Below are 22,823 nucleotides of genomic sequence, written 5' to 3'. Positions count from 1 at the left end.
GGAATGGTCCAAATAAATGACTTTTGATCCAATTTCTTATTTGTTAGTACTTAGTTCAGACAGTTGAGGGAAGCTAGCAAATATACCATTTACATAGCGGCCACTGACTGCTTTATTTCCTTTTTTTTAATCCAACTTTGTAAAATTCTGTCAGCAATAGAATTTGGGATTTTATGATTATTGTCAAGAGATGTGTTCACAATGTGTTTAAGTCTAGAAGAGTATGTGATTCCTGCCATGCAGCAAAGGTATCTAAAACAATGGTGTCATGTCTTGCTCGAAAGTGCCTAGAACAACATATAAACCGTGGGGTGACCGCGCCTTCTCAGTGGCAGCTCCTACTTTAAAGCTAAACTAAAGAACCACTTATTCACCAAAGCCTTTGTTCTGTAGTAGCCGGTGTACTTAGTTTTCTGCTTCTTAATGATTGTTGTGTTTTAATGCTTATTTAATTTTTTCTTCTGTTTTAGTTCTTACTACTTTTTTCTTTTATGATATTGCTATATTTGATTACTTTCATGTTAACTCTTATTTTGTTACTATTTTGCACATTGCCTTTTGCACTTTGTTCAGCACCTCGGTTCTACCTGGTGGTTGTTAGGTGCTAAATAAATAAAGTTCGAATTGAACTGAATTGAAATCCACAGTGAATTGAGAAGCAAGGTAGTAACATCTGAAATCTGGAAGATTCAGCCCACCTTTAGAGTATGGGGCTTGAAGTGCGACTAGATTGGGGACTCTTGGGGTTTTCCTATGCCAGCTAAATGCAGATATAGCTTTATTGGGGTCCTTAAAATAATACTTAGGAATTTTAAAAGGAATACAGTGAAATGAGTAAATGAATTTAGCCAATATATTCATTTCGACTGTATTGATTCTGCCAATTATTGACAGAGGCAAAGTCCATGTATTTATTTTGGTTCAATAGTTTTCCTGATATGCTTTATCAACTAATATTAATTCCCAAATATTTAAATCCATCAGGGCATGATTTTAGGGAAGCAGACAGAATTCTGGCATCATTGTCCAATACGCTAATTGGAAAGGTCTCACTTTCCGACTAATTGAGATGCCATTCTGAGAAATTCAAACTTAATGTTTATTATTTATATATATATATATATATATATATATATATATATATATATATATATATATATATATATATATATATATATATATATATATAAAGTAATTATAATAATTTAAACAGTCCTTCCTTATGGATTCTCACTGTTGGATAATAAGAAAATGCATTTGGTCACTTGAGCACTAATTTGGCCTGATTTGTCGCCTCTAGTTAGAGAATGTTCACGGGGGGAATCTGGCCAGGCCGCTCATGTGCAGCAGAGGTAAAGCAAGGATAGGGATTGTGTGCATCCGATTGTGTTCGGCGCAGCCATGTGTGAACGTTAATATATTAACACTGCCCACTTTTTTAATGTGTTCTTAGAGGAAATGGGGGATCTCAGGTGTCTGGTATTTTTAGACTGACATTTTCAGTGCACACACAAGCACAGTGGGGGACATTGTAATGGGAGAGCGGATCAGTGTTGGACCACTGCACAGTAATGTGCGCGTGTGTGTGTGTGGTCTTGTGCAGGTCTCCTTTGAGTGGCTGGTCCAGCAGTTCGCAGGACGTGCCAGTGCGGGACGTGGATTACTTCAGTTTTCTTTTTTCAACACTGACAGGTATACATCACACACACACACACACACACACACACACACACACACACACACACACACACACACACACACACGCATATAAATTGTAACAAGCCTTTTGGGTAATGTCTGAGTGACAAAAAGTTTCTTTATTGACCCTGAGAGGTTAGTAATGTTCAAAGTAATAAGGACACATGAATTGATACACAAGAAATATAGCTCTTGTGTAAAATTTGTAAACTCTTTTAAATATCTCATCTACACATTGTGACCGAAGAGAGTACAGAAATCTTGTACACAATTACATAAAGCATGAAGAGTGTCCCTGCATTAAAAAATGGTGCAAACTATGTAGAACATCCTAGTGGTTGCTGGTGTTTCCACCATAGTAATATTAAAATAGTGAGGGACACCCTGAACCTGCTTTGTTCCCTACATTAATCTGAGTCTCTGTACCCCATTGCATATATATATATTTTCCTCAAGGTGTTACAAAAATTCCTTTGAGATTCTGTTCCATGTTGACATGATTGCATCACATTGATGTCCTCCTCTTATAACACATCTCAGATGTACATTAATGGATTCAGATCTGGTGACTAGGGAGGCCCCCTGAGGTGCACTCTGTGTCACGGTCATGTTTAAAGAACCAGTTTGAGACCACTTGTTTGAAAACAGATATTATGAGATGGGTAATGTTGGGAATTTGTGGAGCAGGCCAGAAGTATCTTCAGCAGGATTCTTTATTGCGGATCAGAAACCTGCTGTTTCATGGAGCGGTCTTCAAGTCTAACAAAGAGAAACATGCACTGATTCTGATGAAGGAATGGAGAAGCAACAAGAGTCCTTAGAAAGTCTACCAGATTCCAAGGATCAAAGATGGATGCTAGAAAACCCAACCACAAAACTTCACAGACAAAACATTAGACACTGATGACACTAATACAGTTTAATCTTGAATGCCATTGTATAGTATTTTGGTGTTTAGTATAATGTCTTTGGATTTGGAAAATTGTGGCCATTAAAAGAACACACATGATAAGCAGTCGATTTTTGGAAAAATTCTTTGGAGTGGCATTATCGGGCCCAGATTTTAAGTGGAACACATTTAGCACACTGTTACACCACCAACACCAGGGTAAACTGTTGACACAAGGCAGGTTGGCTTCATGAATTCATGTGGTTGATAATGAAATTCTGTCAGGTCGCACAAATTGAGATCAGATCTTGAGCTCTTTTTAGTTCACGATCCATTGTGATCCATTTAATTATTATAAAAAATATAAATAATAAATATAATATCGTGCTCTTCATGACACTAGGCGCACTTCGTGCAGCGCGCAGTCACCCATGTAAAAACAAACAGCACGTGGTGTCGGTGATTTGCCTCTAGAGGCCACTCTCGTAATGGCAGCAGACCGTAAGCCGGAAAAACTATATGGATTGGTATGAAATTGATATTGGAATGGATTTTTGCCGATAGTTCCAGCAATCAAATATCGGTGCCAATTAATTGGTGGACCACTAATCACCACCGCTGGGGTGAACATTTGACACAAGGCAGGTTGGCTTCATGAATTCATTCTGTCGATTAAGAATTTCTGTCATGTCGCAGCTGAAATTGAGATTCAACAGACAAAATTTTTTCATTCCACAATCGTATGTGCACTTCGAAATGCTTTCCTGCTCACCACGGGTGTAGAGGGTAGTCGTCAGAATTAGCGAAACCATCTTGTAAGCTTGAACCAGTCTGGTTATACTAGTCTTGGCTATTTTGTAAATTTGACCACTTAATTTTCCCTCCCCATTTTTGAAAGTACATTTTTAGAGCCTCTCAATGCCGGGACTTCCCCAAAAGCCACACGTACTATATTTGAAAGTGGTTGTCAAGCAGTGTCACTTTTTTTCTACTTCTAAGGTTTCTCATCTGAGAGGCTGAGGACCCTACAACAGGCAGACGATGAGGCACTGCTCCCCTCGTCAGCCCTCTCACCCCTCAGCGTGTTCACCACTCCACTCGAGCAGTTCATGCACCACTGGGACGTAGTCGAGGTGAGATTTCTTTCTCTCGTTTTCTGTAGCGAAAGCTCAGTTGTTTCTAATCGGTGCCAACTCAGCATGCCTGAACGGCCATGATGACTGACAGACACTCACACTCACACCCACTCACACTCACACACACACACACACTTTACTTCCTGACCCCTAAGTCTATACAAGGCACCTCCTCCTTTCAAGGCTTGTCAATCAACCCCTTATTTTAGCCGCTATCAAATAAAGGGACCATCCACAGTTCATATTCCACACACACGTGAGCTGTGTAGTTGTCCCTGGAGAGGTGTGTGTGTGTGTGTGTGTGTGTCTGTGTGTGGAGGGGGAGGTTTATCACAGCGCACCGGCTCCATATTTCAATAAGGGCTGGTTATCAGAGCGCCGCTGGCTAAAACGAAATGCTAATGCCAGCCAGCGGACACCATCAGCGGCTGACATTTTACACGGAAATTAAAACCTGACAAAAAGCATGCCCTCAGGCTCAGTTCTCTCTCCTCCCTAACAGCTAACAGCACTTTCTACATCTCTCACTCACTCAAACCCACACGCACACACAATCTCTCACACAATTCCTCAGTACAATTTCGGACAAGCTTTAATCACGACATCCGAGTCAATCAAGGAATTCGGTGCACGGCTGTAACGGCTCGCATCACCACGGATACTGTAATGAGAGGTGATGCCAACAGGTGTGGCTGACGGGTAATAATAAGGCGTAATAAGGGAAAGAGCTGTCCTACACACACAAATTACACTTTTAATGTCGATGTCAGACTTAATAAATAAAAAAATTTTTTTAATAGCCTAATACGGTGTGCAGTAAAACATTTTGGCCAAACTTAAACTAGTAGATCAACACATAATTCTATTCTGACTTTTTGTGTCATTTTTGTATTATATTTTTTTCCCCCCTCATCAAGAGATTTTCCCGAAAAAACCTGTAAGACCATGTTACGAACTGAGTATCTTCATGCTTTATATTTCCTAGTTTATTAAGTAGATAGCTCTTCTTATAAAGTTCATTGAAGTAACGCTGAGCTATATGACAATATTAATATCGTGTACAAATATAGCACAATAGTCTTGGTCCGTGTTTGTAGTGTACATTACATTTTTCGATCTTACGATGACTATAGCGATACGACAAAATTGTAACAAATTTCGACATTTTCATGCGGGCTGTACGCACCTCTTGTGGCATTTCCGGGCACAAACAGTGCACTGATTACGTAGGGCTGCAACTAATGATTATTTTGATAATCGATTAATCAGGAAACACCCCCCCCCCAATTATTCGTATTTAAAAAATTATATTTAGTTTTTAGATTTGGATGTTTTGCTTAATATAACTATATAAAACTTAAATTAATGGTGTTTCATTTGTACTAAAAAAAATGCAAAAGCATTAAAAGTATAATTATCTTTAGTTTAATTATCTTTAATTTAGACATTTTCAAGCCTTTAGTAGCTGCATGTTGAGCAGTGCATAGGGGATCTCCTTTGTACGAATTCACTCATGCTTGGTTGTTTCTGTTTAAAAATTAAAAAAAAAAAAAAAAAAAACAGCATTTAAGTATGCAATGGTAAAGCAATTTGTATAAATCAACATTTGTATTGTTTTTTGTAAATAGCCAGTTGACAATTGTTTTGGAAAAAAATATATACACAAATATTTTGTTTATTTTTGTAGATATAAGCATCTAGACTATTGAATCAATTTCATTTGGAATAATTATTAAATGATACATGCATAAATTAAATATACAAACTTTGAAAACAAGCTTTTAGTAAAGTCGCAGTAAATCACGTTTTAAAACGGATAAATTAATGTTGTAGCAGACAAATGCTAAGAAAAGAGAATGTAACGGAGAAACGCAGTGAGCGATCACACTTAATTAAAAAAAACAAAAAAAAACAAAAAAGGCATTCGCTGAAAACCACAACTAAAAATCGAATCGTTTACTGCTGCTGTTGTTTGCTGCTTTTAGATTTATTGTTTGTTTGCACCGGTTTAATTGAATCCATCACTATGTCACCAGAACAGATCCAGTGCCACTGTCCCGAAGTTAGCAAACAAACAGTTTACACAACAGCACTTCGTTAAACTGTACCATTTTCACATGGTGAGAAATATACAGTTTCTGCTCTCCGTGCTGATGTTTCGCCTTCATCCGTCACACCAGTGTGTTTTCTTTTCATGTGCTCGTGCATCACTGTGGTATTTCCATGCCACATAAGCTCTGCTTTGCATCACTTCCAGGTACAGTTTTCTTTATGTTTTAGTTGCGTTTATTATAAAATGCAACCATGCCTTGGATGACTTGGGACGCACACTTGACCCTGTACTATCTGCCATTTTTCCAAGTGCCTGTTATCTTGCCATCACGCAAATCCGTAACTTTAGAAGCCCAACTAATCGATAATGGCATTAGTTGACAACGAATTTTATTAACGATTTTATCGATTAGTTGTTGCAGCCTTACTGATTAGTCTCATCAGATACAGATGTGCTTCTTTCCACTCGTTTCATCCGGCTCCAACCCCTACTCAGAAACCGGAGCTCGTCCACATGCCCGCTGCCACAATACGTGTGTGTGTATATATATATAAAATCTGGCACGACTCACAGTGATGTGAATTACCTGAGTATTTATGCATCGAAACTGGTGTCTTTCTTTCCAAAGATAAAAAAATAAATAAAAATAAAAGGTTGCCTTTTTTTGGGGGGGGGGTTCTTTCTTTTTGATTTCTTGTCCTGATTATAATCATTGGAAGCAGCTGAAAATTGTATATGTTCATGCTCCATGTTGAGTTTGGTTTCATTATTAATAAACATACATTTGCATAAAGCATCCATATTTGTGATTAGAGCATTAAAAACTTGAAAATTAATTAAAATTAATTAGTATTATTTAAAGGACAGATAAAAATGTGTGATTAAGTTGCTATACACACACACACTATATATATATATATATATATATATATATATATATATATATATATATATATATATATATATATATATATATAGTGTGTGTGTATAGCAACTTAATCACACATTTTTACACATTTTTATTTTTATCATTTTTATATATATATATATACACACACACACACACACACACACACAGACGTCTGTGTGTGTGTGTACACAACTGCTAAATTTTTACTGCTTTATTGCCAATCAGGTGTATCCAATCTAAACTGTGTGTAATGTGTGTTAACATGGTTAGTTTGATTAATGTCAGATAATAACCTGCTCTGAATGACATTCCCATCTGCCTTCATCTGTTTAATCCAATCCACTCTAATTCTATTAGTACTATTTGATTTCAGCTCGGAATATACACACACACACACACACACACACACACACACAGAGGTTCTTGCACTCACACACTTATTTATTGTTTGTTCTCAGTTTGATCTTAGTTGAAATGACGAGCCGTCTCTAATCTTTCCAGCATCCACATCTATTGTTGCTAAAGGCTATCAGTGACTAAGTAACCCTGTGTGTGTGTTTGTGTGTGAGATATCCTCTTGTGTGTGAGAGATCCTCTTGTTCCTCTTGTTCCTCTTGTTCATTAAAGGCCTTTCTTTTCTAAAGTTTTCGTTTGCACTCAGATCGAAATAGATTTTGCTTCAAATCTTGCAATAAAAAAGTGTATTTTTACTGACACATACATAGACAGGAGCAAGAATGCCAACAAACATGTTCCGTTTTTTTTTTTTTTTTTTTTCTCGTGTGCTCATTCACTAAGCAATTAGCCAGTCAGAGTTCTCTTTCTCGCCGACGAGCTCCGCCTCTGATCTGACATGCAGAATCAGCTGAAAAACTGCCGACGCTGTTCGACCAAACCCGACCAACAGAGCGACTGGGCAGAATATTCTATGATAGATAACCATATTTTTGCTCTCTTAAAAAAAAAAGAAACATTTACAGAACTCTGGTGTATGCTTCAGGTCATTGTCTTGTTGTACGGTTCCAATTAGCCGCAGTCCAGATGGAATTGCATGGTGTTGAAGTATGGAATGGTAGTCATGTTGGTTCTCTAATGTTCCCTGCTCCAAAAACAACCCCAATCCAAAATCCAGCTTCCACCTCCATGTTTGACTGTGGGTGTAAGGCAGTCTGCGAATCTCTTCTGTTCTTCTGTTAGAGACAGAAATGTCCAATTTGGACTCATCTGTCTAAAGAACTTTCCTCCTTTTACCTAGTTTGCTGTATATAAACAAAAAAAACATGCATGTCTCAAAAATGGGAAAACCCAGATGTTTTCAGAATTTTGACTGTGTGTGTGTGTGTGTGTGTGTGTGTGTGTGTGTGTGTGTGTGTGTGTGTGTGTGTGTGTGTGTGTGTGTGTGTGTGTGTGTTGGTGGGTGGGTGGGTGTGTATATAGAGTGCCTTGCAAAAGTATTCAGACCCCTGTCCTTCTCTCTGTAAGTTCGAAGGTAACTTTTTTTTTTTCATTAATATTTTTGTGAAAAAACCCGTAATAACGTGCATTAGTTTTCAAACCCTGTGATGTGTTTTTGTGTGATGTGATATGGAATCTGTCAGGATACACCATTCAAAGAAATTGCCTTAATTTACGATCTTCCTATGGCATCTTCCTGTGCATCATGGGATGTCTGCATACTAACCCACATTGTATCTAAAGTACATAAATGTTTCCACTGTTTCTGCCAACAGGAAGTATGTCACTGTTTGGAGACGTTGGGTTCTCGAGGGCAGTGTTTTGAAATCTTACAAAATGGCATCATCAAGAACCTGGTGAGTGGAAAAAGTGTGCATGAAGCTTTCAAATCCATTATGGCTCTTGTTCACCGTCTGACTTCATTCGTATATCTAGTGCGGGTTGGTAGTCGTGCCGGACTGCACATGTGCCGCGCTGTTGAGGTGCATTCCACGCTTGCTGGATCACAACCTCCTGCCCAACGACACACTTCTCCACTTCTTGGCTGACTGTTGTCTGAGCATGCTCAGTCTGCTGCTGCAGCTCGAACAAAGCGCCCGCAAGAGGTACGCACTCGTGTGCATGTGGCAAAATCATACATTAACGTTAATGGATTTTGGCAATCTTTTATTTTTTATTTATTTATTTTTTATCTTTGGAAAGAAAGACACCAGTTTCGATGCATAAATACTCAGGTAATTCACATCACTGTGAGTCGTGCCAGATTTTAGTAATTAAAAGCAATATCATTAACTTCTCTACTTGAAAAATGAGAAGAATCTTCTCCCAATTTTAGCCTACAACAAACGTAACAGACATGCTTCCAAAAGAAAGGACACCCCCTATACAATGTCCATCCCGTAATAGTGGGCTCAATTGTCTGGTGTTTATAGAGTGCAGGCCTCTGATGCTTCACATCTATGGGTGTATATATATAGATAACATAGCCTTATAATAATGTCAAATACAGGTGTACGCCACCAATACCAATATACAATGCCCACAATTCATAATATGGTAATAATGTTCTGCATTATACAAAGTTTGAGACTAGAGAAGAAAATACAAAAGTACAAAACTTTCAGCTGAATTGGACACAAGAGTTCAGGGAGGTGGTAGCTTAGTGGTTAAGGCATTGGTTCCACAGGTCATAAGTTCAAATCCCAGCCGCACCAAGCCGCCACTCCTGGGCCCTTGAGCAAGGCCCCTAACCCCATAGCTGCTCAGTTGTATAAACAAGATAAATGTAAGTCACTCTGGATAAGGGCATCTGCCAAATGCTGTGAATGTGAAACTGCCTCTAACTGTTAGGAAGCTTTGGAGCTTCTTGTACTCATTCTGATCTTCTACATCGTGTAATCTTTGACATTTAAACTGTCAATTATTTAATATAATTACCCCCCCTTGCCATCTTCCGGAATCTGGAAATGTGGAATTGAATTAGAATCTGGGGAGGGGGTAATAACTTTTGGACACAACCGTAGACTTGACACAATTTCCTCATATCGAAATGTACACAGAATTGAGCAGCTTCGATGAGTTCCTATCATCAATTGATAGATTCGATAGAATGATGTTGCTTGGCCCCCCCAAATAAAATCCCCATAACACCACGTCTTAAAAATGTAATAATTACACTTTCCTTTGTATCTGGTTCATACCACATGCCGTATAGACCATTATGTTCATTCTCTCCATACTGGAAATCAGAAATTTGAATCACAGCATCGTGAGACCAACCTGAAGTCGGCCAAAGAGAAAATGACTCCAAACCAGATCCCCTACATGAGGCGCTTGTAATAAAAATGCTAATTCTGTATGATTTGTATGTATTCTGTAGTACAATTATTATTTATGAATAGTCTGGAAAATATATCTGGTCTAAAAGTACTTAAGGAATGGTATTGCTCAAGCTGAATCTCTAATATTGCAAAAAACACCACTAGTTGGAACCTCCAGTAGTCTAGAATCTTTGTCTAGAAGAGTATTCTACCGATTATTCCATCGAATAATCGAGTACTCGGAGAAGTACTTTTTTTTTTTTTTTTTTTTAATTAAAGAGCAATGCTAAATATACAAGAGAAAATAAGACGGGTCTCTTATTTCCTTTTTAGAAAAATTTAAATTTTTATTGCTAAAATATATAAAATATCTGTGAAAACGCAACCCATTTAATGCATTTAATTGGCAAAAATACATCAAAATACAAATATACCAATAAATAAAAAATCATAAACTGCTTCATCTGTCTGGTTCCGTCTCCTCCAGAGCTCATTGTTAGACAGAGTTCTCTCCAGGGATCGGAGGCGTAGGTTAATACCACAAGATTCTATTGATTGTGGCCCATTTCATCTTCAACGTGTAAAGCTTTCTGGCAATACAGAGGGGGTGATGCTGCCTGATTGGTTTAAAAGAATCTACATTAGGCAAATTTTTTTGGCTTCCATATAAATCTTCTCCTCGGTCCTCAATGTTTTCTCCTCGTTCCTCCATTTTTTTCATTCTGCTTTACCTGTCCAGAGCGCTCCAGAGTTTGCGTCAGTAACAATGGTCCGTGGTGAAACAGTGTATTAGTTAAATGGACTAAACGAAGCATAGGGACAAATTATTTTGATGATTTTTTTTTGCTCAAGTTATTTAAGAAATCGTTTCAGCTCCAGTTACAAATCACTCGATTGTTACTCGTCTTGTCTGCTCCACAGAGATGCAGTATGGGAGGCCTGTTTTGCTGCACTAAGCACAGTGCCACGTCTTTTGCGACTGGTTCTGCAGTCTCTCCGTGTGTGTGACCTGTGCGAAGAGGAGCTTCCCCTGCTGGCTCAGATCCTCTCTCTGCTCCTGCAACACACGCAGCTACGCAATCACGTAGCCGCCAATGCGGCCTTACTGCAGACCATCATCCAAGACCTGACGGTAAACCATACGATCAGAACTGCAAGTGTGTCCTTTGCTAGAATCTAGAATTTTTGTTATATACATACCGTAATTTTCGGACTATTTAGTGCACCTAAATATAAGCCACACCCACTGAATTTATCTGAATCTATAGTCTATTACACGGCTTGTATCTAAACAGTAGCCTACCAAGAAAGTCATTGTTCACGGTCTGCCTCCTTCCTTTCACAACTATTTCTCTCGAGAGTTTATCTTTTGGCATCGCCGTGCGGTTAAAAATCACCATCGGTGAAGCTTTTCTCCCGATGCCGTGCAGCTCAGAACACAGGTGAAGTGTGTTTTTTCATGCCTGGTTGTTTTCAGCGTGACGAATGATTCTCCTTTCCTGTTGACAGTCCGAGTGAGCGGCAGGTCAAACGTCAGAGGAACCTCATCCATATTTATGATGTGGTGCGGCTCGATTCAGTAAGAGCGCACTCGATTTAATATAAAGAATTTAATTGGTTCACCAGAACCCGTTCGGCAATTTCATTGGTCTAATGTTACAGGGATCAGTTTTTTGGCGGCATGAAGCTCGTGAAACCGGGATACACCCAGGAAAAATCTAGAAAATTAGCCGCTTCATTGTTCAAAGCGTGGGAAAAAAGTAGCGGCTTATAGTCCGGAAAATACGGTGTGTATATATATATATATATATATATATATATATATATATATATATATATACTATATGTACAAAAGTATTTGGGACACCTGAACCAGCCATGTATGGTTTTTCCATAAATAACTACCACAATGTTTGAGGGCACACAATTGTATAGTATGTCTTTGGATGCTGTAGCATTACTGTGAACTAGGAGACCCAAACCTGTTCCAGCATTACAATACCGTTGTGCACAAAGGGAGCTCCAAGATGTGATTTAGATTGGAGTGAAAGATCTTGAGTGGCCTGCTATAGAGCTTTGATTTCAACCCTAATGAACACCTTTGGGATTTATGTGAACACTGACTGCACCCCAGGCCTCCTCACCTCACCTACATCACTACCTGCCTTTACCAACACCCTTGTAGCTGAATGAGCAGGAATCTCCACAAGTAAATTCCAATATCGAGTGGAACATCTTTCCAGAAGAGTGGAGGTCATTCTAACAGCAAATTTGGGCTGAATGCGGAACGGGATGTTCAAAAAGCTAATGTTATGGTCAGGTGTCCACAAACCCTTGTCTATAAGTGTATCTTTAATTAGTTACACTGAGGATTGAGCAGGAGGAATCCTTTGTGCTTGTTGTTTGTATTTATTGTTTACTCTGTTACACTGAAATCGAGTTTAAACGTCACAGTGTCGCTTTTGTTTCGTGTTGCTGAAATCGTAGCTCCGTCTTGTGCACGTGCATGAGAAATAAAGACTGTAGGGTTCAGCCAGTAAAAACCTGAATGTAATTCAGTCGCTGCTCTGTGTGTTTGTGTGTTTTGACAGCGTTACCACGGTGGAGAGACCCGAGAGCAGTGGCTAACAGACCTGCTGTACTGCTACAGCGTGACGCTTTCGAGTCACCGTGCCAACATCGCCATGAGGGAGATCTATTAACCTCGCGAGCCCCCGTCTCGTATCACCGTCTTTCGTCTTTCCATGTTCACAAACGTTGTTTTTTTTTTTTTTTTAATAGACTGCGAGGAAAAATAAACATGTTGGGATAATTAACGTATCAGTCTTTTATTTTTAATTTTTTTTGTTTTGTTTATTAGCACAACAGTAAAGCCATGTTTACACATACGGGATACAATAGAGACACGCGAGAAAAGTGCTAATGATGCCTGCTTAGCAACCACTCGACAACCATGAGTTCTCCATTAATTATCAGAAGTTTTCGAAGTCTGTGATGATTTGGTGAAAAAGAAAATTCAGTAATTGCTACAAGAAGGCTACTGAATTTTTTTTCCCCGACCCAATGGAAACATCAAAACTATTTGGAAATTGATAACTCGGGGAATTGAGCACATCTGTTAGTGGGGAATTCCGCCTGTGGCTGCAGTCTGACATTGCAGGCCTTTCATTTACTCCTGTAATTAACGCATTTCTCAGCTTAACCCTAAAGCCCCGGAGGGCTTTGTGGTGGAAGCCTAAAGTTAAAACACTGGCAGCTGCTGTGCAGCAAAACTTCATGCAGCATGAGGCATCTTTCAGCGTTGACACCGGCAAAATCGCAACGGTATAAAAAAAATTTTTATTATTAAATTTTTTTTTACAAAGCCGTATGTATTGCACAAAACAGCTGTAGAAGAACGAGCAGTTGATACAAAAATGAATGTATGCTTTCTAATTTATCTACAGTTTATATACACTGTATGGACAAAAGTATTGAGACACCTGACTTTTCCAGCAGTATGTGGTTCTTCCCCAAACTGTTACCACAACGTTTAAGGCCCACAATTGTATCTTTGGATGCAGTAGCATTAATTTTCCCGTCACTTGAACTAGGAGACCAAACCTGTTCCAGCATGACGATGCCCCTGTGCACAAAGCCATCTTCATGAAGATATGCTTTAGAAGGATTGAAAGTGAAAGCAGTAGTAGTGAGGATATTAGAGCAGCAAAATAGGCACTAAATGTGGAATATATGAATCTAATGGTCAGGTGTCCACAAAGTTTTATCCATATAGTACAATTCTACAGGATATATAATACATGCATATACAAGGAGGACAAATTAAAGGAAAAAATAAGAACGTACAAGGTGTTGAGCCCACACAGCATGCCAGATCTGCCCCCTGTTAGAGCTTCTACATTTTTATAGAGTGGTACTGCAGAGGCAAACACCATACCTCCTCATAAGATATTTCTTTTATTGGTGTTCTATGATTCATCCAAAACATCACTCAAAAATCTGTTCAGATCTGATAAATCATGGGAGTAAACGGGACTCGGGATCATGCCTAGCATTAGTTTTAAGGGTCTTGCTTAGAGAGGCAGCTTGGTCAATTTTCCATCCAGAGACTCATCAAATTGTTTAGTCATTCTGCATGAGACTACCCCATTTTCAAAATGTTTCTACGATAAAGGTGATCGGTTAGAAAAAGACAGTACTGATTTGCAGTTGGTGTCCTTTTTATTCAGGGGGCATCAGCTGCCAGACAATTTGAAACGAGACCTCACTCAATTAGCATACAAAAAAGTCAGAAGTTAGCAACTCAGCACAACTAAGTACACATTGTGAAGTTGTGCTGAGTTGCTAAACTACTGCCTATACTCAGTACTGTATACCACACATTTATATTCTGCCTTAATATACTCTCACTGCTAAATAGCATAACAACCCCTGCTTTTTCCGGTCACCCCTCGTTATATAAAAGTCAAGTACACAATACAATGTGGGTATATTTCGCTGACCTTAGAAAATATAAACCAACACCGGACTCATCAGTCACATGACTATACAGGATCCTTCAAATGTTCAAAGTAGAAACAATTATGACAAAACACCAATTTGCAGTGTTTGTTTTGCTTAAAAATCCCTTCACTTGTACATGGATACAGATTCCATTGTATTTGATAAAAATGTCTTATCAAGCACTCCTGTGCTGGCGGCCTTGTTATGTCAGGTCCAAGTCATCCATATGACAGGTCCGTAACCAGCTAAAGAAGGTCATCTCGTGGTTCAGGACTTTTCCCTGTGTGGTTGTCAGGACATCCTTCTGTACCTCACTGGTGACGACATAGAATCCCGGACCTCGATAGTGTGTTGTCAGTCTTCTGTGTGTTTGTGAATTATTGGAAATGTGTAGTGAATACAGTTTGGTCATTGCTGATGAACAAGAATGTTCGCCAAGGTGCTCTCAGTCTTTGGTTCTGCTCTGGCTGCTGGCACTCGGAGGACGGAGGTGATACGAGTACTGCTTGGCTTGATTCATAGAGTCCAGTAAGTGCACGCATTCGATGCCACTCACTGAGGAAACAAAACACTGACATTTCAGCACGAACATGCTTCAGACTCTGATATTGTCACGTACTTGCTGATAAACGATGAATCAATTGATGCGTTTTTAAAATGGATAATAGATTAAAAAAAATTAATAAATATATCATTAATAAATGATAAATAATAAATCTAATGTAGCACTTTCCACACACTGTACACTCTTAGTGCAGCACAGTCTCACATGTAAAAACAAACAGCACATGCAGTCAGTGATTCGCCTCTAGAGGCCGCTCTTGTAATGATGGTGAACCGGAAAAACTATCGATATGCATTTTTGCAGATAGCTGATAGTTCTAGCGATCAACGATTGGTGCCGATTAATCGGCAAAACCGATGAATTGGTCGACCTCTACTAAAGATACCAATCTGTACTTTTCTATGTCCGTTCCATGGGTGCTACCATCAAGGGTACATCTTTGTACCTTTTTAATATTTAGAACCTTTTACCTAGAATATGAATATACAGTGTTAACATTGTCTCCTGCCTCATATTGTGTAGGTTCCCCTTTTGCTGCCAAAACAGCTCTGACTCAATGAGGCTTGGACTCCACAAGTACTCTAAAGATATATTTTGGTATCTGGCACCAAGACGAAGCACTCTAAGTCCGGTAAGTCATGAAGTGAAGTCTCAATGGATTGAAATTGCTTGTCCAGCACATCCCAGAGATGTATGATTGAATTTGGGGAATCTGGGGAATTTGGAGGCCACCTTGAACTCTTTGTCATGTTCCTCAAACAATTCCTTTGCAACGATTTTTGCAGTGTGGCAGATCACATTATCCTGCCGAATAAGCTACTGCCATTAGGAAATACCGTTGCCATGAAAAGCATCACATAGCCTCTGCCAATTTGCATCTTTGCATCCTTCCTGGTTGTGTAAAATAAACTGGGATGCATCAGGCCAGGCCACTGTTGTCGGTTTCTCCAGTTTTGTTTCTCACATGGCCATTGTAGGTGCTTTTGATGGTGAACAAGGGGTCAGCATGGGCACTCTGTTCAAATGTGTAGTCTCATACACAGTAAGCTGTAATGCACTGTGCCTGACACCTTTCAGTCATTAACTTTTTCATAAATTTCCGACTACATGACCTCTGGGGGATTAGACTGGACAGACTAACCTTCTCTCCTCGTGTACATCACTGAGATTTGGGCACCCATGACCCTGTCCCTGGTTCACCAGTTGTCCTTTGCACCACTTTTGGTAGATACAAACCACCAAAGACATGCCTTAAGACCTACTGTGTTGGAGATATTTCTGCTATTCTAGCCATTACAATTTGGTCATTGTCACTTAGCCATACACTTGAGCATTTTCCTGCTTCCAACACATCAACTTCAAGAACAGACTGTTCACCTCCTGCCTAAAATATCCAGTGCCTTGTCAGATGCCAATGTTATTCTTTCCACCTGAAAACTCATCAGTGTAGTATACATTATATATTTAAAGATACTGTGAGGTACATTATTGGAATAAAAATAACCCATGTACTTTTAAATCTATTCTTCAAGTAAATAACCACTTTCCTAAAGCTACAAACTATTTATCCATGCTAGTACCACCCCAGCAATGCAGAGAAGTACAGATTGGTGCCTTTGGTTCTAAGTGTCCATGAAGTCCTAGGACTGCCTGTGGGCCAAGACCAGAGGTGGTAAAAGTACACACTTTGACTTAATTAGAAGTACAGACGCTCATGTTTTAAAATAGTCTGGTGAAAGTTGAAGTTCTGATTACTTTAACTTTATTACTTTAAATTATAAAGTTTGGGCTTTGCCATGTACTTAAGTAAAAAGTAGCCATTACTACTACTTGTTTAAGTATCACGCTGGTAACTGGACGTCACACCATATTAATATTAGGGCTGTCAATCGATTCAAATATTTAACCTCAATTAATTGCATGATTGTCATGAGTCAACTCATGATTAATCACAACTTAATAGCACATTTCTATCTGTTCTAAATGTACATTTATTTAATACTTTTGAAGTTTTTAATGCTCTGATCAACATGGGCATGGACAAATATGGAGGCTTTATGCAAATGTATGTTTACTATTAGTGAAACCAAACAACATAGAGCATAAAATATTGGGCCCTTTACAGATTCGAATCATCTATTGCTTTTATCTGTATGAAAAAAAAGTCAAAGTTTAAGTTGGTTTTGGCGTTATGAGGAAAATATGGCACAAAATGCGCCGGCGTGTTTCTCCACCCCAGAGGGTTAATTACCAGATGTGCGCATTATGGCAAATTTTGGTGCAGATTAGAGACTTGGCACATCAGTACATTATTTTGTAAATATAATAAATATAAATTTTAAATTATTATTATTATTATTATTTATTTTTTATTTTTTTACTTTTTTTTATATCAGAGTAAAGAAATTACGTTGTGTCTGATACAGTATTCTACAGTTCTAGGTGTTCTTTGTTGTGTTTTTTGTTTCATGATGCACCAAATGTTTTCAAATACTCTTTCAAAATCTAGAATGCAGGCAGGCCAATTTAGCACCCAGACTCTTCTACTACAAAGTCATGCTATTTTTAAGCATCTTATAGGGGTATATATTCTCATTTTAAACATTTAATATGCTTTTTTGTTGTATTGTGAAGAGAATAGAGATTTATGAGATTTGCATATCATTGCATTTCTGTCATTTACATATTTCAGTGTCCCAACTTTTTTGGAAAAGCTTCTGCTTAAAAATCTCTTCAAAACAGTTCATTTTTTAACAGAACATCAGATGGACCATTCTCTCTGAAATAATAACAGTAAACATATAAATAAAAGAAATTTATTTCAGGTTACAAGTGTGAAGCTGAATAAAAGAAGCTTGAAGATGCTGATGGCAGGTAAACATGATATTCCCGTATCTGGATACTTTAGACAGAAGTACCCAAAAGTACTGTCATGAAGAGCTAAACTTAGGACTTTAACTAACAATATTAAAGCATAACCCCATCTCTGTTTTTTCTATTAGTGATTTGACCCTCAGCTTGCTCATGGTAGATCGAAATCTACATTAGGAGTTGTGTAAAGCTGCTTTGTTACAAAATCTATCATTAAAAATGAATAGTGTAATATATTGTTTACTTGATTGTCAGAACATGGTATTTGGTTACTACTGATTTTGACAACAAAACCTCAAAAGGTATCTGGCTTCATTATCAATCTATCTATAAAATCCTCAGAGTAAATGGAATTGGATTTGATTGGTTTGTTTTAGCAATGCAGGACACTTTGGACAGAAATATAATAAGCTCTTTTTTTTCCTATCATGTACTACAAGCTTTTTTGGTCAAAATACTTTTCCGTTAGACCAGAAACTGATTTTTATTGGTGGAAAGTTTAGTTGTAAAAACTTTGAGTATTTAATTTGACTTACTTTGTTTGGTGGGCTTAAGCGACAGGTCGTGCAGTAGTTGGCTCTGGCTATGTGTGTTGAGAGCGGACAAAGCTCTCAGTGAGCGCCCCCTTTTTGCCTGGGCTCCTCCTGTATGTAAAGTTCATATTTCAAATTAATATTTTCAAAAACATCACTTTATCACCAACCTAATACGCTTACAGTCATATGTGTGGTGAGACGCGGTACAGAGCTGAATGGACAAGGTTCATACTCAGGCTGCAGTGTGTGTGTGTCCAATTTGACTGAGAGGCTGAGCTGCAGAAGGTGGTGTGTGTGTGTGTGTGTGTGTGTGTGTGTGTGTGTGTGCACAAGGAGACAGCTCGACATTCCACCTGACAGCGCTGAACTTTTCAAAGCGCCACAACTGTCAAGGAGGTGTGTGTGTGTGTGTGTGTTTGTGAATATATGCGTGTGTGTTTCTACCTTGCTCAGCCATCATCACCTGTTCATGTCTTTGAAGGTCGGTTGCGTTACACTAGGTCGAAACTGCAGCTTATCTCATGATATGAAAGCGTGTGTGAGATTATTAAAACGGAGGAATGTCGCCTAAAATTATGACACCTGGGCTGCTATTAATGGTGAAGCAGGAACCTAAAAATATTTATATAAAAGTGCAGGAAAGCAGGGCTGGTTATTTATATAAAGTACTCTTAGCTAAAAGTGTAGCACCCTGTTAGAATAAAGTCAAGTGTAATTTATACCAAATCAATGTGAAATTCTCAAATTTACTAAGGTGCTTGTTGAAATATGTTTATAAGTTTACTGTAAGAAAATACTCATTTTACATTCATCATGCTGCATCCCAGGCCTCCTCACCTCACCCACACCAGTACCTGACTGTCTGAATGACAAATCTCCACAACTACACTACAAAATCTGGAACATCTTACCAGAAGAGTGGAGGTTATTAAACAGTAAATGGGGACTGAGGTGTTCAAAAAGCTCATATGAATCTTGTTGTCTGGTGACCACAAACTTTTGTCCGTGTTGTATTTCACTGTATGGAATTGTTCAAATGAGGAAAATAAATAATTCCCTGAGTAAAATCTGTTGTCTACAGTGTAAAGTTTTCCCCTCAGTGCTTTATAAATAAATATGTCAGGATGTCTGTAGTGTTATTTAGGCATGTTATTCAGTCTGGACAGTGTGTTTTGGGACTCAGCCCTGAATTTGCACTGAATGCTTTGCCGTTTGTAGCCTTCAGATTAATCCTCATGGTTGAGAAGGATGTAATATTGTTCTACCATTGAGGGTAGAATTTGGACTCTTATCTTCGACTAGACTGTTTTTTTAGTTTGAACCACTACATTTATAAAATAACACAATTCAATTATATTTCCAATACAAGTGTCATTAATGTTTTGTACTTACCATAAATACTTTGCAGCACTGAGCTTTTCTTTGCCGGGCCTTTAGCAGGAGGTGACTGTACTCTGGATACGGTTTTCTGCCTCGTGTTATCGTTGTGGAGTGGACGCTCCCATAAAAACTGAATCAGAAGAGCGGTGGCTTCTGCAGGCGTGGGCCATTCAACATTCCCACACAGCAGTTCTTTAAGGCGTCTTCGAATACAGAACCTAGACAACAGGGTTTGGAATGTCAGTTTATAAATCTACAACCTGAATCTCTGCACAATCCACTTCGAGGGAATTTACACCCTCAGATTGTTCTAAAAATACAATTGAGCTATAATTAACTGATGTCGCACAAATGCTGGCATACTGAACATCAGGCTGCGATTCGGCTGCACCTGATCGCAGCAGTGCTGATATTCAGTGTAGCAGCACGACTGCGAGCCTGATATTGATTTTATATAATCCTACAAACAAGAAATTCATATCAAGCAACTGACCTTTCTGATACAATCAGGCTGCATATTTTGTTAATTTCTTTTTGCTCATTTGAATAAAGAAAATAGCTCCCAAAGAAGCCACAGCTGGAAAAAAAAAGCATTGCGTTTTGCCATGTCGACGCACAGACTGACTGACAGCACAAAGTCACTGGAACGGACTATTGTTGAATCCAAATTTTATGTCAATAAAATAAAGCAAATAAAACATCAGCAGTCCTGGAAAACCAGACCTCCATTCAAATTAGTGGGTTCCTGTATGATCTAGTTTTAAAAGCACCTGAGAAACATTCCTGAGAAACATTCCTGACATTCTCTGGAGTGTAAGCTCAATGTAAGAAAGACATCTTTAACTGGCTGATCTGTGACCAATCCTCAAATTTGACAAAGAGCCTGCCTCAGCTGAGTGAATTGTTAAGGATGGGCTGGACTGTTTAAGCAGATCAGCAAGAAACGGCAAAACAAAAACAGTCAAGTCAACAGTCATGTACTGAATTCATAAAACAATAGTTTCAAACTCGACTCAAGTCTGGATGACATACCTTTGTGTTTTTGCAATCGAATTAATAAAAATGAATGAGTGGCCCAGTCATGGGCCCTAACTTTAACCCTATTGAACATATTGAAACTGGCTGTCCACCGACGGTCCCCAACCACCCAGACCCAGCTTAAGATGATTTGCAAAGAATAATGGCAGAAAATCCCCCCGGTGAGGGAACCAACCCCAGCCATTAGGGTTGCACAAGCCAGTGCACTCTTAGTGCCGGTCCCAAGCCCGGATAAATGGGGAGGGTTGCGTTAGGAAGGCATCCAGCGTAAAAACGTGCCAAATCAAACATGCGGGTCATGAATACGGATGATCCACTGTGGCGACCCCTAATGGGAGAAGCAGAAAGAAAGTTAATGGCAGAAAATCCCCCGTTCGAGGTGTGACTCAAGGCTGTAATTGCTGCTGAATGTAATTCAATTATGCTTAGTGAAGAGTCTAAATACTTGTGATATTTCATTTTTTTCTTTTTAATAAATTTACAGACATTTCTAGAATTCTGTTTTTACTTCGTCATTATAAGTTACTGAGTGTAGATTAAAGAGAATTAATTTTTTATGTTTTTAATATCAGGTTTAAAAAAAAAAAAAAAAGATCAGGGGGTCTAAATTCTTACAGTACAGTGTCTGAATGCACTGTACATGTCTACACCAGGTTCGGTCGCAACATGGGCCTGAACTGGAAACAGTCGCGTCATTGCCATTGTCTGCGCTTATTCCGCTTCAGTGGCGCAATAGGTCACGTAGACAACGCTACTGTCTGCAAATTAAATCGAATGTCGATGTGGCAACTTTGTGTCTGCGCTGTTAAACTCAAAAGCAGCTCTCGCACTCAATTAGGAAACGCTGACTTTACAGCCTTACAAATTCATACATGAACGGTCGAAGCACGCAGACTTCCATGTGTATGATGCATATGTACTGTACGTATTCCATACCCCAAGGGTATACACCTTATCAATAACAAACGTCTTATAGCATGATGAATGATGTGATGAACGGGGCTGCATTTTTTTGTCTTGTTGGCTTGCGTACAATGAAAACGTCTGAATGAAATTCGTCTGTTTGTAACGTAATAGACAAAACGACTTAACAGCACGGTACACAGTTTACCGCAACATCCCTAGTGTTCATCAAAGAAACCCGGCTCTTTATGCACTTTTTTAAGAGTGCATGTGTGTTTTCTTTGTGTTATTAAGCGAGCCTCTGTAACCCATTATTTCGATAAAGCCATTAGCAAAGTACAGCTTAGCTCAGCAGCATGAACTTTTAGCCGCTCTTAAGCAAACTATACACACACACACACACACACACGTCATGCCAAGCCAAAGACTCCCTTAGTGAAGTGTTAGTGTGCAGGTGGGCAGGGAGCCAGACCACAGTTAGAGCGGCCACATGTGGGCGACATATGGGCACTAACATTATACCCTCCGTCTCCATCCAGTGTTATTTTTTTCCCTTTTAGATCTTTCAACTGTCACTGCTTAAACTTTCATTAAAGTTTATAGACAGATTGAGTTTAAACAAATATGGAAATAAAATGTTAGTACCTCCTCCAAGCTGCCTGTATCACTCTCGCTGCTTGGGTCCTTCTCTGCAGATTCTTTCTTCTGGGCTCCTTCTCTTTTTCCATGCGCCTTCCGTTGTCTACGTCTTTGCACCAACCTCTTTGGGTTTCTCGTTCAGAGATTTTATCTGCTTCTCTTACGGTCCTCGAGCACTTCTCTGCTTCTTTTGCAGTCCTACGTTCTTTCTCTCTCTTGGGCCTAGACAGCTTTTCTTTTTCCCCCTCAGCCTGTGGCTCCCTCATTCTGCTCTTCTCCCGTCCTGCTTCGACTGGGAGTGAGCTGAAGCGGCCGGATTGACACACACCAGCAGGAGGGGACGCCATCGCTGGGTGGTTTGTCCTGGATTCGGGTTTAGAGCTGCTTTCTGTGTTGGTAGAAAAGAAATCAAGCAACAAGAACATTG

At 39.1% G+C, this 22,823-nt stretch overlaps 2 protein-coding genes across 2 annotated transcripts in view; one reads left to right on the top strand and one right to left on the bottom strand.

The window, feature by feature from the left end:
* The window catches only part of tex10 (testis expressed 10), a 45,216-nt gene extending 32,439 nt beyond the window's left edge, over positions 1-12,777 (top strand). The window contains exons 11-16 of the mRNA XM_046877616.1: positions 1,604-1,692; positions 3,587-3,720; positions 8,417-8,497; positions 8,577-8,746; positions 10,883-11,093; positions 12,553-12,777. Of these exons, the coding sequence (XP_046733572.1) occupies positions 1,604-1,692; positions 3,587-3,720; positions 8,417-8,497; positions 8,577-8,746; positions 10,883-11,093; positions 12,553-12,663 (796 nt within the window). The 3' untranslated portion in view covers positions 12,664-12,777. The remainder of the gene's footprint in view (positions 1-1,603; positions 1,693-3,586; positions 3,721-8,416; positions 8,498-8,576; positions 8,747-10,882; positions 11,094-12,552) is intronic.
* Positions 12,778-13,281: 504 nt separating this feature from the next.
* Positions 13,282-22,823, bottom strand: part of invs (inversin) — a 45,035-nt gene continuing 35,493 nt past the window's right edge. Inside the window, 4 exon segments of the mRNA XM_046877615.1 lie at positions 13,282-15,019; positions 18,437-18,544; positions 19,829-20,034; positions 22,403-22,784. Coding sequence (XP_046733571.1) covers positions 14,910-15,019; positions 18,437-18,544; positions 19,829-20,034; positions 22,403-22,784 — 806 coding nt within the window. The 3' untranslated portion in view covers positions 13,282-14,909.

This window comes from Silurus meridionalis, chromosome 21, assembly GCF_014805685.1.
Source record: "Silurus meridionalis isolate SWU-2019-XX chromosome 21, ASM1480568v1, whole genome shotgun sequence".
Classification (NCBI taxonomy): Eukaryota; Metazoa; Chordata; class Actinopteri; order Siluriformes; family Siluridae; genus Silurus; species Silurus meridionalis.
Note: the sequence above shows the minus strand (reverse complement) of the source record. Positions and strands in the feature narration are given on the sequence as shown.